The sequence below is a fragment of the Lampetra planeri genome, chromosome 76 (genome assembly GCF_965212315.1).
Source record: "Lampetra planeri chromosome 76, kcLamPlan1.2.h2, whole genome shotgun sequence".
NCBI classification, from domain to species: Eukaryota; Metazoa; Chordata; class Hyperoartia; order Petromyzontiformes; family Petromyzontidae; genus Lampetra; species Lampetra planeri.
This window is the reverse complement of record NC_136181.1, coordinates 995295-1010626: the sequence shown is the minus strand read 5'-3', so window position 1 is coordinate 1010626 and position 15332 is coordinate 995295. Positions and strand designations below refer to the sequence as shown.

At 44.6% G+C, this 15332-nt stretch overlaps 1 protein-coding gene across 2 annotated transcripts in view; it reads right to left on the bottom strand.

Annotated features, from left to right (window-relative positions):
- Positions 1–15332, bottom strand: part of LOC144737982 (protein mono-ADP-ribosyltransferase PARP14-like) — a 96570-nt gene that overhangs the window by 57750 nt on the left and 23488 nt on the right. Inside the window, exons 4-7 of one of the 2 annotated variants that reach the window (XM_078620900.1) lie at positions 10340–10495; positions 8626–8880; positions 6999–7223; positions 2159–4452 (exon numbers count right to left, since the gene is read on the bottom strand). In XM_078620900.1, coding sequence (XP_078477026.1) covers positions 2159–4452; positions 6999–7223; positions 8626–8880; positions 10340–10495 — 2930 coding nt within the window. The remainder of the gene's footprint in view (positions 1–2158; positions 4453–6998; positions 7224–8625; positions 8881–10339; positions 10496–15332) is intronic. The other variant, XM_078620901.1, reaches the window with a different exon arrangement.

Genomic DNA, 15332 nt, shown 5'->3' with positions numbered 1-15332 from the left:
GTTGGCATGGATGTGCCGGGCGGCCCTCAACGAACACATTTCCGCGTCATCCTCAGCCAAGACGACGATGTCCAAATCATCGGCCAGCAGCAGTAGCTTTTCCACGACACCAGATGTAGTAAGGATCCCGGAGACTTGACAACGTAGTTGGAGGCACACGCTTGTTTATTAACACCAGCGAGTAACAGGCAACTTACAGTACTTGAAGGGGTATCGGCCCCTTCACCCGTCTACGCTACGGAGCACAACAGCCTGACTCACATCTAGCTTACAGCTAGGTTACGGCACCCGGAATACCCAGTCCGGCTCTTAGAAGAGCGTCGGTTCTGGGCTCTTAGGGCCACGCCACTGGCTTGCCTGGTCGGCCCTTAAAAGGACAGTGATCCCAGGGAGTTCCAGGGCCTGTCTAGCTAGTCTTCTTTCTTCACTGGTTACAGCTTAACACTAGACCCCGAGCCGTCCGGCTCGCCACCTTAAATAGCCATCCCCCCTTGAGGGGTGGGGCTGTGGGGGATCCCAGCTCCGCAATAGCCCCCCAGGATAAAAACGCGGACGTCGCAGTAAACACCGTCTTCGCGTACCGATGTAGCCACGCCCATTGTGTTTGCCATCTGCGGCAAGTCTAAATCCGGCCGTCTACAACGGCTACAACGGCTCTACATATACAAGGTCGGGTCTCTTGGAATTTCTCTTTTACTTGATACAGCAAGCGTGCTGTGACGGTTCCACCTGAAGACGGAAGCTTGTGTTGCCTCCGAAACGTGATTTTTACTTTTATTAATTTTATTTTTTATTTTAGCTTTTGTTCAGCTGGATAGAGGGGGATATATGGGCATGGCACGGGCTGGAGAATAGATGAACTGATGCGGTACAGGAGGATGTGGAGCTGAATGGACTTGCCGAAGACTGGTACCAGTGGTGTCAAGATCCTTACTCTGCCAACTTGCAGAAAGTTGGGACAGTAAGGGGCACAAGTGGTGCATCTGCCAGTCATCTCTGTCAGTGATTCCATGGAACCTGGGTCTGTCCTGTGAACTGTCAGTGAGCCTTGGAAACTTCACGTGGCCTTAGAGAACAATTGGCTTGGAACAGGTGCCGTGGTGACGTTACTACCACTTCATGGAAAATGGCGGCTGTTCTTGTGCTTGCTTAACATTAGCTATATATCTATATATATTAAAGCGAAATGTGTGGATGTGTGTGTGTGTCTGTTCGAAATGTTTAACATACTTCCCAACATGCTACAAACTTGGAATTTGGCATATGGGTATGTTCTATACTGTACACAATGTAAAACGTATAAAAATCGACTTTTGTATTTTTGGGGGGGGGGGGGGGGGGAATGACCATTAAGTGTGTGGCATCAACCCGCAACACACCTGAGTTAAGCGCTCTGCAATGCTTACCCCTACCATATGGCTCTTCGCGCGCCGTAGTTCTAGAGCTGTTAACAGCATGCCAGGAGATTTTAGATGGTGCTTCGCTCCTGGCCAATGAAGCCATTGGCTTCTCGGAGATTCAATACAAATCCGTGCGAAGAACGGGTACAACTGCTATCTTAAATATAAAGCAGAAAATACATCTGTTTGTGTGAAGCAGCAAAAGCTCTCGAACGCTGAGCTTTGACGTCATGAAATTTGCACAGCTTGTGCTGTCTGGAATTTCTAAGTGAACGCATCTATTTTAAGCTCGCCACGTCATTCCCTTCCCGAGTTGCCAAAATCAACCTTACGTATAAAGTGGGTTAGGGTTGAATTTCCTTGAGTGAAAAACATCCGATTTAGTTAAATATATTTGTTTCGGCTTTTTTCTTTCTTGCAAGCATCAATTTTGTTCAGGGTTTTTCAGTGAAATATAAGGGAATATGAAATTAATCCAAGACAAGGATCCAAGTCCCGGGCAAAGCCGGTTAGTAAAGCTAATAGCTATATATAATACAAATGATGCATTAATTAATAATGCATGAACATTTATAAAATATATACCCTAAGTCAATTCATCTCAAAAGCCTTGGTGTGATCCCTTTGTAATCGTAACAGTAATATAAGTTTGCAAAATACTAAGTTCATTTATCTTCACCATGCAGCATTAATAATAAGAGTAAGAGTATGGGACGCTTTTTTTCAACTAATTAATGGCATGTGACCATATTTCTCACCGTATTTTTTTTGCGTTGTAAGGACTCATAACGAAATGACGTATTTTCCTTTACACTGTAAGGGAAGTCACGGGGCTTTGCTTTAGCTTCATAGTGAGGTTCTTCTCGTACTCGTTCTTCATTCTCAGTAGTGAAGAATAAACTGCTACCAAATGAACGTGGATTCTCCTCACCGAGAAAGACTCTTAAATATTGCGTCATGGCCACCGCCGTATCATCATCTGTGGTAGTCAGCTGGATGTTGGTCATGGAAGTTTCCTTCCGCGCGTGGCTATCACAGAATTCCTTGACTGCCATCATAATTGTTTGACAGCATAAAGGCAACGGGAAACCAAAGTGTGCCTCGGAGCTAAGGGCAGGGATGGCGATAGATTTGCATTTGTTTTTCACGGCGATCTCAAGACTTCGAACCACTGAATTTTTCAAGGCGTTCAATTGTGGAGTTGGTGGCTGATCATCATTCCATTTGACGCCGACTACGTTGATCAGGAACTTGCAAGGCAGTGCTCCAGCGCCCGTAAGTACTGTGTCTCCCATGCGAAAGGGCCCTCTGTTTGAGGCCACCTTATTATCTCTCTCGGTCTGAATGATCTGGCCACCCACGTCCACCAGCGTCTTAGATAGGCAACCAACACTCTTCAGATGCGTGTCCACAGTATTGACCATGACGGCCACACGTTGAAGTTGCATTTTCCCTTTCTGTACGGATACTGCTATTCCATTCATATACGTCTTGTGTAGGACCTTAGCCTGGGATCTCTGCTGCTGCTGGTCTTCAGGTGGGTCTAGAATAATGATGGCCTTGTGTGTCACCTCCAAGCTGTCTAGAAATATTGTGCCCCTTTCGTGTAAAAATTTTGCACCTCCAGGTTTTTTAATGCACTTCCTTTTCGACACAATGCTCGTGGAGAGGCCTTCAAAATATTTGATAACTTCATCTTTGTCTTTCACCTTGAGAGTAACCGTGTAGCCAATTGTTTCATCGCTTTCTTCTTTGTTTATCTTAGTAATAGCTGGTATTTGATTGGAAACATCACAGAATTTCTCAACGTAATGCTGGACCCCCTTTGATTGTAACGGTATAAACACGGTTTCTGTTGAGTAATCAGAAATGAATTGTTTAATTTTTTCCCCCACGTCATCAGTGACACCTCTCAACCCTACAATGACTGCTTCCCTCCCCTCCTGCTTATCACAATGTATTTCAAACGATATATCATCTGCTCCAGCAACAGAAACATCGCCACTGTTATTCAGACTTCCCATGAAATATTTCCAATCTGTGTAGTGTTGCTTTATGTCAAAATTATGTTCAAATTTGACGACAGTTTCTGTAATTGCATGCTCAAGAGCTCTAACTGCTGCTATCAGATCTTCATCACTTGCACCAATAACCATGATATCACCTCCCAGTTCTCCAATAGTGGCCTCTATTCCCTGTTTAATGAATGTATTTTGAACGAAATCGTCATGGTTCATGCGAAGGAGGAAAGATTTACGTTTTGGAGAAGCCTCCCAAATCTTCTCAGAAAACTGCATCGTCAGCTCGACAAGCTTGTTATACATTTCTGTACAGTCATCTTTAGGCCCTTCTAGAACCACCGCTCTCTTTCCAAAGTCCAGCTGTATCTTCATGTCTGGGAATTTGTGCCCCATGTGCTTGTCAAAACCATTCTGTTTTATCAAATCAAATTGTCTCTGTTTGACAACTAGTTGCATTTGCTTATTGTTTTGGCTTTTTTCAAACTTACAAATTAATTTATCTTGTAAAGCCGGGAGTTGTTCCATCACAATGTTGACCTCTGATTTTAGACCGACAAGATGCAATTGACTGTTTAACTTGTCCAAAGTAATCTCAATTGTGTCCTTTTGGTCTTTGAGAAGACTCGATGACAAATCATCAAATATCCGTGAATCCACTTTCGCAGATAAGTGGGAATATTTATCGAAAATTTTTTTCATTTCTTCCTGTATAGTTTTTGGCCAATTTTTTTGCACAACGTAATGCAATTCACTTTCAGACATGTCTGGTTCGATTGTTAAAAGTTCCTTCGAGCCTTGGGTGGGCCAATGAAAAGTAGCTTTATTCTGCTTCAAATGTTCATTAAACTCGCCTGGATGCTTCACAACAAATTCCATCACGTGTGCGTCTACTTTGAGAGTCTGAGCATCCGGTAGCTTCATTCCCTCTCCATCCCATGGGACCACCGCCAACGCATACTTCTGATAGTAGCGATGGATGAGTAATGATCTATTTTTGTAACGCCATTTTATCTTGAGGATCTTTTCGACATCTGTATTAACAGTGAAACATACATTTGTAATCGTTAGAATTGCAATATTTATAAACTTATATCAGCAATCAGTGTCCATGTTGTATATGGCGATGATATCATCATTAAGAAATGATCAATGCCATTTATTGGATAGAGGGATCGTCTGCAAAATACACATATGACGCTTTTGAATTATACAAGCCCAAGACCAACATTGGAATTCCAAGTTAATTAAATTGTTATCAGAAAAATATTGGTCAAAGCCAAATTGGTTTTTACATTAATAAAATGCCTTCATAAAAGTCTTACTGGGGAAGATATTTGACGTGTGAAGCAATCGTGCATGTTATTGTAAACAAATTACATTTTCAACATAATGGATGTACACAGTTCCGAGAAAAAGGGTGTGAACCCCAATGATAATTAAGGAAATTCCATAGATTTTACATGATAGCCTTCTTCAATAAAAACTGGTATTTTATTAGATATCCAATAGGGTTTATATTAACCAATTCTATGTCTTTTTGTAACAAAATGATGTATGAATTAAACAAACAATGATTGAGGTTCAGGGTATGTGAAAAAGTAAGTGAAGCCCTGGTTTCATTAACTCAATTAAGGGAATAATTGGAATCAGGTGTTTAAATTATTAGGTAGATCTTTAAGGGTAAGTTTGAGAAGCCCCACCCTATATAACTATCCGAAATGTTGTGAGGTTGGTCTTCACCATACAGGTGTGTGGAAACAAGTCATGCCACGATCAAATTAAACCTCTGAGGACCTCAGAAAATGTACGCTAATCAGTCTGGAAAGGATTACAACTACCATTTTTAAGGATTTGAGGATCCACCAATCCACTGTTAGACAAATATTCAACAAATGGTGAAAGTTCAAGGCCACAGTAACTCTAGCCAGGAGCAGTCGCCCTACCAAAATCTCTCCAAGAACAAACCTGAAAATGATCAAGGAAGTAACAAAGCACCCCAGAGAAACATCCAAAGATCTGCAGGCCACTCTTGCCATGGCTAATGTGAGTGTTTATGTCTCAACTATCAGAAAAAAGATTGACCAAGAATGGTGTTCATGGAAGGATAGCAAGGAGAACACCACTGCTCTCCAAAAATAACCTTGCTGCCTGTCTGAAGTTCGCCAAAGAGCACATCGATGATCCACAAGACTTCTGGAACAATGTTCTCTGGACAGACGAGTCAAATGTAGAACTTATTGGCCTCAATGATAAACGTTATGTTTGGCGAAAACCAAACACTGCTTTTGAACAGAAACACCTCATCCCAATCGCCAAGCGTGGTGGTGGGAATGTGATGGTTTGGAGCTGCTCTGCTGCCTATGGACTTGCCATCATGGACACAACCATGAATTCTGCATTGTATAAGAATATTCTAGAGAATGTCAGGCCATCTGTTCGTAGGCTGATGCTGAACCAAAAATGAGTCTTTCAGAAAGACAATGATCCTAAACATACAAACAAATCTACAAAAGTATGGCTGCAGAAGAAGAAATTACACATTTTACAATGGCCTAGTCAAAGTCTGGACCTAAACCCCATCGAAATGTTGTGTGGCAGGACCTGAAGCGAGCTGTCCATGCAAGGCAACCCTCAAATGTCACCGAGTTGAAGGAGTTCTGTCAGAAGGAATGAGCCAAAATTCCTCAAATCCAATTTGAGACTGACCAACAGTTATTGGAAACCCTTAGTTGCAGTCATTTGCTGCTAAAGGGGGTGTCGCCAGTTACTGAATCTAAAGGTTCACATACTTTTTCACACGTGGTTATTCAATGGAGAAGCATTTGAGGATAAATAAATGTTGAAAGAGTATGCTGTTTTCGTGTAATTTTTTAAATCAGGTTATCTGTATCTATTATTAGCACTTAGATTAAGATCTAATAATATTTTAGGTTTGAAATAAGTTAAATGTTAACTTTTGATTGGCACTATGCTAAAAAAAATCTGTAAATTGCTGGTTGTCCAACTTTATGTCAGCTTGCATCAGTGATTATCCCTCATGAAGGTAGACAAGGAGGTGTCATTTGGCTCTATTTTACAATCCAGGGGGGTCGGCAACCAAAATACCAAGAAAAAAATATTTTTTTCGAATTCGATAAAAATATCCCATCAATATTTTCAAGAGTCGCAATGCACTGTATGGTGAATACGAGACGGTGGTCCATAATAAATATCGCCATGAAGCAGCAGTCCTTAAAGAGCCCCATGTTGCCCACCGCCTGATTCAGAGTTTAAAGAACCGAAATTTTTTTTTTTTTAATAGCTACCCGCAAGGGTTTCGGCAGCCAAACAGCCACAATGGGGTGGGGGGGCAGCCAAAGAGCCATAAGGGGCAGCCAAAGGTTTCCAACCCCTGACCTAGCAGGTTCACTCATTGCTCTTACCATTATCTCCTCAGCGGATTGTTATTAGAAGCTATCATTTTATTTCATATATTTTGTATGTTTTTAGTTGCGTAATGTATATAACGAAGCAGTTTGTACGTTAAGTATGCAACAGTAAGCGTGAAGGCAAAGAGGTTTTTTCTACGTATGTTTACCTGGCAAACTGCTCAAGTATATCATTGCCGTGCTGTCTGCAGTGCTAATTTCCACCCTTTCCACTTTGACATGTTTTCGATCAAAATGCATCTCGAGATCTTCCTCAGCAACCTCCTCTGGTAGATTCTCAATCCGTACGATCTTCGTGACTGGAAGTTGCACTGCCTTGATCTTAGTTTTTATATGAGCCTTTGTCTCACAGCGGCTGATGAATCGCTGTATGTCTGCAGAGAGACAGAGAAAGGGGGAGTACAACATAAATATTGTTTACACATCTCCAATAATTATTATATGCATTGTATTTAGCGTAATGTAACCAGTGTCAATTGTGAGGCTTAGCCAATCAAGGAAATACAGGCAGACCTCGCCGAACGAGGAGGATTACATTCCTGGAACATGCCATGTTGGGCAAAACCGTGTTCCACAAAAAAAAAACCTTACGGGAAAAATAAGGATGAATTCCTGGGTCGGAAATTATCAGCCCCTCCCACCTTCTTTGGTTAACTAATTCTACTAAACTTCTGCCCTTGGTATTGCGCTAAAGGATGCTGAGTCACTCTCCATTTCTTGTATGTGTGTGTACACTTTATTTTTGAATTGCACCTCAACACAAATCCATCGTGTCCATTATTCTTTCAGAACCTCGGCACTCATCTCACACATAGTGCTTGCCACAAATGGCAAGCACTATAAGGAGCATAAACCATCATCACATCTACTCCGGTCATCCTCACAGCAGGAGCTTTTTGCTAACCATCGAACAAAGACGGTCACCACATCGCACACTTTCAGATGCGCTTTTGAGGCCGTCTGGAATGTTCTTCCTGGAGTTATACACTTTTAAATCTAGATTGAAAACTCATTCCTTTAGAACTGAGGTATTTTTTTTCATAAGCGACCTGGCAACAAATGAGAGCTCAACAAAGTGGCCTATGTTGACATTTATAGCAGCAAAATCTACATAATCTCAATGCAGAGGGAAAAACTGTAAAACCCAGAGATTCATCTCGGTACCCGGCTTATATTTTCTGTGGCTTGGCCGGCTCCGCCCTTGGCCACGTCCACCTTCTAGAATTCTCGGGAAGGATCTGGGTCCCAATCACGTGACCACCCCTAGCCCCTTCTTGGGGCCCCTTTGTAGACTTTACTGGTCACGTGTCCTCCTGGGTCAACCAGAATGCCATGGCCTGTCCTGTAGGGTCAGCTCTGCACGCAAAGCATGGTGCCATCTAGCGCTATCATTCAGCACTCACCAGACCCCTCTAGGGCCGGTACTACACCCACACCAGTCGTATCCGTGATGTCGCTACACGACATGCTGTGCCCCTCTTGGGCCGGCACTGCACCCAGCATGTTGACATATAGCGATGTCACTACAAATACAATGCAAGTATCAGAGCATGTATAGCTCTGGTTGAGCAGTTATATCTATGGGATACCTTTTTGCAAAAAAGGGTAAACACCCATTATTACTTTTCCATACTTGTTGGGCAGTTTTACAGAAAATGCATGCATACGTGTCATCTTGATTTCTCTTTGATTTGATATCTAATAAAATAACTCAAATAATTCTCAATCATATCAGTGATCACAATGCACATTACTCTCTCAATATGTTTAACTTACCGATTTCAGTGAAGAAAGTTACAATTTTATAATGTTCATTGTCAGTGTCTTCTATATTGAACTCCTCTATGCCACTGCAGTTTTCAATGTACATTTTCAAGGTGTCTTTGTCCTCTGGTCCTTCAAAGCCACTGAGCAAAACCCTCCACGGGTCCAGAGATTCCACTTTTGGCTTTGCGGATGTGACCACAAATTCAGAGCACACTACTTCAGTGCCCCTGATGATGTGCTTCTGCTTTAGTACCCGTTCAGCCACTAATAAACAAAATATATAATGTTAATAGCACATTGAACATCGGCATGGCAAAGTTATTAAAATCGATAGATCATGTATGTATTTATTTTGAACTTCTTTGAAACCATACATAGCAAATCGTGCACGGGAGACAACAAACTAAACACAAAAAGCAGTTCTAAAAACATGAGTTTTTAAGTTAGTAGATTTTAAAGTTCATATCTCCAGTAGCTTCCGAATATTTGGAGGAAGAGCGGACCAGGCGGCCGCAGAAGCAGATCTGAAAGCGTACGACGCACTGACCACGGTCCTTAAAAGTTTAATATTAATATCTTGACTTAAAGCTTTCGTGACTGCAGGAATTCATATTCTTTGGGTCTTTTGGTAAAGTCACTTAGGTTCAAAATAATAAAATAAGCAAAAAACTACGACGTTTCATCGCAACACAAGCGATTGTCATCAGGAGGAAAAAAGGGGGGTCAATATTAATAGCACATTGAACACCAGCATAGCAATGTTATTAAAATTGGTAGATCACACTGGCAGAGTTAATGTGACCTGTTGATCCATTCGGTTACTATGAGGTATTTTTGTTATTACTTTAATTTGGAGCGTAATATTTATTTTAGAATGTAATTTACGACGTAATTCGATTTAAAATGGCTATACATGTGTAGTGACATATGACGTCACTACTATGTCGGGACTGTACGAGCGTAGGGACATATTACGTCACTACCGTGTCGGCTCGGTATGTGGGCTGTCGGCGGGTGTCACGGGGGTCGTGTCAGGCCGAGGCACTCCGCTTGGACCCAACAGGACACGTGACTGGATAGAGGGGGGCCAGGGGCCTCAGCGGGAAGCTTGGGGGTCACGTGGTTGGGTGCCTGGACCTTCCCGAAGGATTGAGAAGGAGGGTGTGGCCTGAGGCGGAGCCGGCCACGCCGGAGTGGTTAGAAGCGGGGTGTGAACGGGGAGCGGGGCTGTTCTACTCCGGGATGAAGAAGCCATGAGAAGTCCTCAAGTCTCTGATCGTCGTTCGTGACCAGGCAGCCGTCACCTGCCCTGGGTCACGCTGTGTAGTGTTCCCCGAGTGTTAGGAAGGTGGTCACCACCTTATGTATGGTTCTAGATTTGAAGCTTTCATGACTGCAAGGATTCATATTCTTAGGTAAAAAATTAAAATTAATCAAAGTTATGTATAGTGTTCACGTTGCTGTTATGTGTTAATAAATAGTGTTGCCTCCAAGTCGAGTGTGGCCACGTCCATCGAACCCATTACACATGTGTGGGCAATGGTTAGATTGCAGGATTAAGCCATCTTTTGTTGACAAGTGTTAGCCGAGTCTATCCAGCGATAGTATTACTGTTACAGTGTAAACGCTCTACCACTAAAAGTATAAACATGCATTTTAGAAATCTGAAACTAACCTTAGCGTATCCAAATCACTATGAATGTGCAGGACGCGTCTCAGTTACCTGATGGATCTGCAAATGTAATCACCCAGTATTTATCCTCCTCCTCGACCGTTGTGATGTCTCCTCCACCAGACCTCCTCTCACTTTCAAAATACATGGACATGAACTCCGTGTCCACGTTTGCTGTCTTTTCTACTTTGATCTTTGCGAGCAGCGCTGGACAAAGACAAAGATACATACACGCAAAACCCGTCGCATTTTAATAAATGTCAACTCTAAATTTTTTGGTGATCAAGGGTATTTTGCTTAAGCTGCTTTTGTATTTTTCAAAGAAATAAGCAAAAACATAATTTCCACCAGTGGTTCATCTGAATCCGTCGTGAATTGACGCAAGAGACGTTTTAGAAAACGCGACTTGTGCATGTGTAGCACTTGATACCGTAAAGCATACGTCCACATGAAGTGTTTAAAAATAAAGAAAATCGGTGAATTTGGATGTCAATGGGCACACAATGGACGTGGAGACTTCTTGCAGGTGGGTTTCTCTTAATCCGTGATTCCCGCTCGAACCCTCAGCTCCTGTACACAAGAAGTAACACTTTTACTGCAGCCCGTTTCTCACTGCCTCACTGCTTAGCAACAGTGCCCGATTAAGCTAGAGCGGGGCGTGTAGCATATGTTATAAAGGGGCCCTAAATAAAAAAAAACACGGAAATATTAAAACATGTTTAACTTGCATAGCGAAGTAATTGTATTTTTGCATTTGCTATACAGCCAGATACTACCACAAATCGCTAACCTTAAACACCCAGTCGTTCATAAAAGTTGAAGGCGGTCTAGTACTATAGTAATAGAGCAAGTGTAGAATCACTGAACCAGAATTTCGATTTAAAGCTTTCGTGACTGCAGGGATTCATCTTATTGGTTCTTTCGGTAAAGTCACGTAGAAGGGAAGTAATAAAATAATAAAAATAAAACATAATAAAATAATTCTCACGACGTTTCGGCCACAACGCAAGCAGCCGTCCTCAGGTGAAAACCAGGTCTGTCGGGGAGACAGCGTCTGAATGAAACAGCACATGAGCTTGCAGCATATACATAAGCTGGGTTGGAAGGGGGGGGAAAGGGCGCTTCGACAAAAGAATTTGCATATCAAGAGGAATTTAGCATATTTATGGGAAATGCAGGAATGTGATTAGTACTACATATGCCCGTGCATTATGTAGGACGAGCAGCATCAAAGGGAGGGGATAGGGGTAGCATTAATAAAGGGAAGGAGTGTTAATAGTATGTAGCTGCATGAGGCGATCCACATATACAAACACAGAGACAATTTCAACCGAGAAGATGGATTCTGGCTTAGCAATCATTGGTATGACGTAATAAACCATTTCGGATCTTAACTGATTGTGTTCACGTTTACGGTGACTTTCAGACCGCGTTCCACTCACTGGCATTGTATTCTCCGCAGGGAATGGATTTTTTGCTCCGCTGCAAGTTTCCTCCCACAACTCACCCATTGACACGACGGTCAATGGTACAATGTATAATAACAAATAGTATAACATTTATATGCTTAATACAATGTTCAAAGTCATATATAGTATCGTAATTGTATAGTGTATATATAGCAGTGCGATATACATTAGGGTGGGTAGAATAATACATAGTGTTATATTACAATGTATAAGGTTTAGGGTGGTTTATAGCAATACAGTATATAATTTAATGTTGGGTTTGTCTATGGCAGTATATAGTACGGTGTAGACTCGTGTGATGTAAGAGAATAAAGTTTAGATGGAAGCATATTATATAATTTTTACGACGTAGAATTGTAATGTATTACTTACTGTTAGTAACTCAGCTTATTGTAGAGTATAGTTAGTATACTGATGATACTATGTAGTTTATACTTTAGTTGTTTACGTGTTAGTTTTAGTTACTGCAGCTACATACTATTAACACTCCTTCCCTTTATTAATGCTACCCCTATCCCCTCCCTTTGATGCTGCTAATCCTGCATAATGCACGGGCATAATTAGTACTATTCACATACCTGCATTTCCCATATCCCCTCCCTTTGATGCTGCTAGTCCTGCATAATGCACGGGCAAATGTAGTACTAATCACATTCCTGCATTTCCCATAAATATTCTAAATTCCTCTTGATATGCAAATTATTTTGTCGAAGTGCCCTTTCCCCCCCCTTCCAACCAGCTTATATATATGCTCCAAGCTCGTGTGCTGTTTCATTCAGACGCTGTCTCCCCGACAGACCTGGTTTTCACCTGAGGACGGATGCTTGCGTTGTGGCCGAAACGTCGTGAGAATTATTTTATTATGTTTTATTTTTATTATTTTATTACTTCCCTTCTACGTGACTTTGCCGAAAGAACCAAGAAGACATAATTGATAGCTTGAAATAATTTATCGCGGGACCCTTGAGAGTGCGGGGCTCGTAGCATTTGTAACTACTTTTGCTACTAGGATAATCCGGCACTGTTTAACAACATCGCTGCTGTCAATCTGATATTGATTTATTTATCAACCCACTGTTTAATATAAATAACAACAATATAATTACTGACATTCAACACTCAACAGCATGTAACATATTAAACACTAACAATAACCTAAAATCAACACCACGTAGCACATTAATTAAACCCTTTTACAATAACTACAGTACTTTACTCTCATGGAGTAGTTAATTATGTAAATGATTACAGCAGTCACTTTTAATAAAATAAACATTTTACAAATTATTTTCTGGTCTGGTCTAATTCATTCAACTTAATGGTATATTATATTATTGTTATATATGTAGGGGTGTTACGGAGGGGCTGTATACAATGGGATCTAATGGGAAAGAAACACAGTGGGCGTGGCTATGTCGGTGCACGGGCAGGTGCTCCCAGCGACGTCCGCATCGGGCAGCCTGGGGGGCTGACTCGTAGCTGGGATCCCCCGGGGCCCCACCCCTCAGCGGGGGGTTTGGTATAAAAGGGGATGAGCCGGAGGGCTCGGGGAGATATGTTAAGCTAAACCAGTGAAGACCGAAGATCGTCTAGATAGGGCCCTGGACTCCCCTGGATCGCCGCCCTTATCAGGGCCGCACAGGACCGAGCCAGCGGCGTGGTCCCGAGAGCCAGAGCCAGTGCTCTGGGACTCCGGGTACCGTAAGCCCGACTTACCAGTGTCGGGCCAGATAGCCTCCCCTAGCCCGTTAGTGGAGGACTAGGAGGTAGGTTAGGCATAGCTAGCAAGTGTATCCCCAGCTAGCCGGGTGAGGGGGCCGATACCCCCTCCAATGTTGTATGTCCGTGATTGTGCCAACTGACGCGGAATAAATACATGTGCCTCCAACCCCGGCGTCCAAGAGTCCTCAACGATATTACATCTGGTGACAGAAGTGAACAACCACGAACATGGACACGCGCCGGACAGCTCGAGCCGGGATACCGGAGGCTGAGGACACCGATGCAGTTGTGGAGCACGAGACGGCTGAAGAAGGCATCGAGCAGCCGGGGCCGGATGCATCCACACCGCAACATTGGGATGGGGGAGATCCGTCGACAGATGGACTGCGGCAGGCTCACGCAAAACTGGCGGAGCTGCTGTACGCTGCTGCCGCCACGCTGGACCAGATCACACGGCTGGGGGCTGGTGGACCGCCACGGGGCGGCGACAGCCGACGACCAGTGCGCCTTCCTGCCATTTCGACGCTGCTAGTCCAACTTCGAATCTCCCGCCATCGCCGCAGCAGCTGCTGAGGGCGTGGCCGGCCTGAGCCTGACGTCGGACGTACAGTGGCTGCCGCGTCATCACCAGCGGACAGAGCGTCACCACTGGTGCGACCGGAGATGCCATCCGTCGTTCGCGCCGAAGCCGAGCAGAGTGACGGTGACAACGGAGAGCGACCTTCCACGGCGGCCGCTGCGTTGCACCAACGGCTACCTCCACTCAAGGAGTTTGTTGGCGAGGATGGCGACTGGGGCGGCTTCCAGCGGCGCTTCCTCGCGCACCAGGAAATGGCGCAGTGGACAGATGCCGAGGCTCTCCGCGAGCTGCCGGCGCTCCTCGACAGCGACGCCCTCGCCACTCTTACATCGGCATCGAAGGACAAACGCTCCACGCTGCAGATGGCACTGCAGCTGCTGGCTGCAGTCTACGGACCACCGTCGGACTGCAGGCAGCTCTTTTATGATCGCCAGCGAGGTGCAAAGGAGTCGCCCCTGGCGTATCGTACGAGTCTTCTGGCACTGGCAAAGACGGCCTTCCCACGAATGGACGATGAAGGCGTGGACGCTATGGTAACCGAGAAGATCCTCCTGCTGGCGGACGACTTAGACATCGTCGTCGTGGCACAGGACGACGCAGAAATGTGTTCCCTCCAGGCTGCACGACTCCTCCACGCCAACCTACTCTCGCAGCGACGGAAGGCCAGCAAGGCAGCGACCGGGCGTGCTGTGGCTGCAGCCACACTCCCGGCGGAGGAAATTTGCGCCGTCGATCGTCAACTGCAGCAGAGAACGGGGAGTACGGGCGGGCCGGGATGGGTCAAGCCGCCTCGACCATCCATCGTCGTCGCCAGTGCTCCCGCGCTGTTACAATTGCGGCATCCGGGGCCATGTCGCCTCGGGGTGCCGCTCTCCTCGGCAGCGCGGGACGACGCCTCGACAGGACGCCGGCCCTCCTCCCAAGCTCCATCAACATAACCCGGCGAGTCGCGGCACCCCTCATGTTTGGCCCACGCACACACCCGTCACACACTCGCACACCGCAGCGAACGGGGGGCCGACATTGCACACCGTCGCGCCAACACGCACCACTGTGGGGACTCATATCGAACCCAGCCAGTGGTCCGTGTTGGCCCATCGCGTTGTGGCCGCATCGTCGGGGTCGTCAGCCGTTGTGGGGCACATTGACGGGGTTGAGGTGCGCATCCTGGTCGATACGGGAGCATCGGCGACCATCATTTCAGAACTAATTTACAACATTCTTCCTGTCCAGAGCCGTCCTTTGCTGCCCGTTAACGTTCCATTCTATGCTG